General features: G+C 43.8%; 1 protein-coding gene across 1 annotated transcript in view; it reads right to left on the reverse strand.

Moving 5' to 3' along the window:
* The window catches only part of MXRA5 (matrix remodeling associated 5), a 31532-nt gene extending 29243 nt beyond the window's left edge, over positions 1–2289 (reverse strand). Inside the window, 1 exon segment of the mRNA XM_012807148.1 lies at positions 2102–2289. Within this exon segment, the coding sequence (XP_012662602.1) occupies positions 2102–2289 (188 nt within the window).
* Positions 2290–2939: the final 650 nt, after the last annotated feature.

Raw genomic sequence — 2939 nt, forward strand, 5'->3', positions numbered from 1 at the left:
ATACCTGTAATGCCAACATTTGGGGAAGCTGAGGCAGGTGGATAGCTTGAGCTCAGGAGTTGCAGACCAGCCTGAGCAAGAGTGAAACCCCATCTCTAAAAATAGCCAGGCATTGTGGCAGGCACCTGTAGTCCCAGCTACTTTGGAGGCTGAGGCAAGAGAATCATTTGAGCCCAAGAGTTTGAGGATGCTGTGAGCTGTGATGCCCTGGCATTGTACCAAGGGTGACAAAGTAAGACCCTGGCTAAAATAAAATACAATAGAAAATAAAACCTAGATCTGGGCAGTGGAAGAATGAAAGAGAAATTATAGATAATGGTCCAGGTTATGGAGCAGAAACCACACACCTGTTCTCCTCTAATTCAGATGGAATTTGGTGCCTTCTCTATCCTCACTTCTGAGGAGTCTGCCTTAATGTTTGTGAGATGGTCCAAGGAAAAACTGGCTTATCTACTCACATTCCTTCCTCTGGAAAGTCAAACTTTCCCCCCACTAAGTGGCAAGTAATGTGGCTGGATTTCCATGCAGTTAAATCATAAAATGTCCCAAGATTTCATCAAGGAATCTGTTTAATTCTTCATTACTGTGGATCAGGAGAATTTCCATCTTTTAATCTCAGTTTTCCATTCTCTTATTCAACCATTGGACTTTATAGTCAGTACGCACAGATTTCCTTTTTCTATAGAATGTCCAGACACACAATTATTTCTTCACAGATTCACATGTGGCTGTTTCATCTTACCAAAAGATTCCCACTGAGATTCATTAACCATTAGTTCAATTTTTTCTTGTCTGGATGGTACGAAATCACTAATATATCTCATGGAAGAATGCCATCATGGACTATTAAAGTTGCACACAATTGTGTGTAGTTGCTAGCTGCTAACATTTATGGGGAGGTGACATTTGTGTGCATAAAATGAAATAAAGACTGACCTGGTGCCCGTAGCACAATTACAGTGCCAGCCACATGCACCAAGGCTGGCAGGTTCGAGCCCTGCCAGGATCAGCTAACCAACAATGACAACTGCAACAAAAAATAGCCAGGCGCTGGGGCAGGCACCTGTAGTCCCAGCTACTTGCCAAGATGAGGCAAGAGAATCTCTTAAACCCAAGAGTTAGAGGTAGCTGTGAACTGTGATGCCACAGCACTCTATATCAAGGGCAACATAGTGAGACTCTGTCTCCAAAAAAAAAAAAAAATGGAATAAAGACATAAAAACTCCTTTTGGAATACTGCATGAAAACAAAATTAACTATTTTGAGTAGGTAAAACCCCAAACAACCCTTTTATTGTGTCAAAGTCACATTCCAGATGACGTATAAAATGTGACTGGTGGCCCATGCATTCTTTTCGTATCTTCTGAAGTCTCTTTCTTATCATTCTTAAATAAATAACTCAGTAACATTTTCGGAAGTCTCTCTGTTTTGTTGGTTTGCTTGAGACAGAGTCTCACTGGGTTGCCCTGGGTAGAGTGCTGTGGCATCACAGCTCACAGCAACCACAAACTCTTGGGCTTAAGTGATTCTATTGCCTCAGCCTCCTGAGTAGCTGGGACTACAGGTGCCCACCCCAGCGCCTGGCTATTTTTTTGTTGCAGTTGTCATTGTTGCTTAGCTGGCCCAGGCTGGGCTCAAACTCGCCAGCCTCAGTGCATGTGGCTGGCTCGGTAACCACTGTGCTACAAGCTCCGAGCCTGTCTCTTTGTTATTCATGAATAAATAATACTTTATTCTATTTAAATTATTAAATTTAATTCTATTAAATTATCTCTTTTTAAATATAGTCTTCTTATATTTAAGGAGCGTGTTGTGTGCGTTCAAATAAACAACATATGAAAGAATTGCTATAGAGACAATTTCTCCACAAACTCAAGCTGTTGTGTTAAGAGAGGTTACAGGGACTGGAAAAGAGATAATCATCGAGAAGGACGGCGTTTGGTGTCGTTAAAACACCCCCCACCCCATTTCTCCTCATCTGGAGGTACCAAACGCCAGACACACCAACACCCAGAGTTAACTCACATACGAAGTTTTAAGTGGATGCGCGTCTGTTATGCACAAAACGAAAATGAGGCGAGCATTGAAACGTGGTACAAACCCCAAATTCATCCTTTCCACATGTTTGGAGATCCCGGCGGGCACGGACGCCAAAGATCTGAACGTGCAATGGACCTCGCTGGGGACGTAGCAGGCACAGGGGTGAGGACAGGCCAGGGCGGCGCGCGGATGTCCCCACAGCAGCATCAGGACCACGGACAGCGCCCCCCAGGGAGCCTGCGCGCGCATCTCGCCGGGGCGCATCTCGCCGGGGCGCCCGGTCCTCGAACACCTGCGTGGGACAAAGACACGCGCTTACCCTTGGGTCGCACTGACAGTCGCGTTTGTGGCAATTTCTACCTGAAGCGCGCATCATTTAAACTGTGCATCATTGGACTTGTCCTGACGCCCCCCAAGACTTCAAATCTCGTATTGTAAAGATACAGTGTTGCTTAAAACACAGGAATTAAGAAAGAGGAAACTCGTATTTCTTTTTTTAGCTGTTAGTATAGAATGCAGCCTTCATTTTTTGCCTGAAGTACTAAGATTTGGGAATCTCGCTATCTCGAGCTCGGCAGGGGTGATTATAAGTACACAATACGCATCTACCTATATTACAGAGAAAGAAGACGAAAAAGAGAGGAGGAGGAAGAGGAAAAAATATAATTTATAATTCCATAGTAAAACATAAAAAGCTGTTTTTGCCTTCCAGACACAAGGAAAGTGGGGCCTTCTGATTTCAAGATTATTCTTGGTTTTAGCATCAAAGGACTTAAGAAAAAGTTCGTCTTTCTCTCTTGCACACTTCGTCATAAAAAGATTTATTCTGCAAATCTTGGGTTCACCCAAAGGACTGCGTTTAAGGGCGTCCAAGTCCACATGTGGCATTGAAGCTGCTG

This window comes from Otolemur garnettii, unplaced genomic scaffold, assembly GCF_000181295.1.
Source record: "Otolemur garnettii isolate 467f Iridium unplaced genomic scaffold, OtoGar3 scaffold00065, whole genome shotgun sequence".
NCBI lineage: Eukaryota > Metazoa > Chordata > Mammalia > Primates > Galagidae > Otolemur > Otolemur garnettii.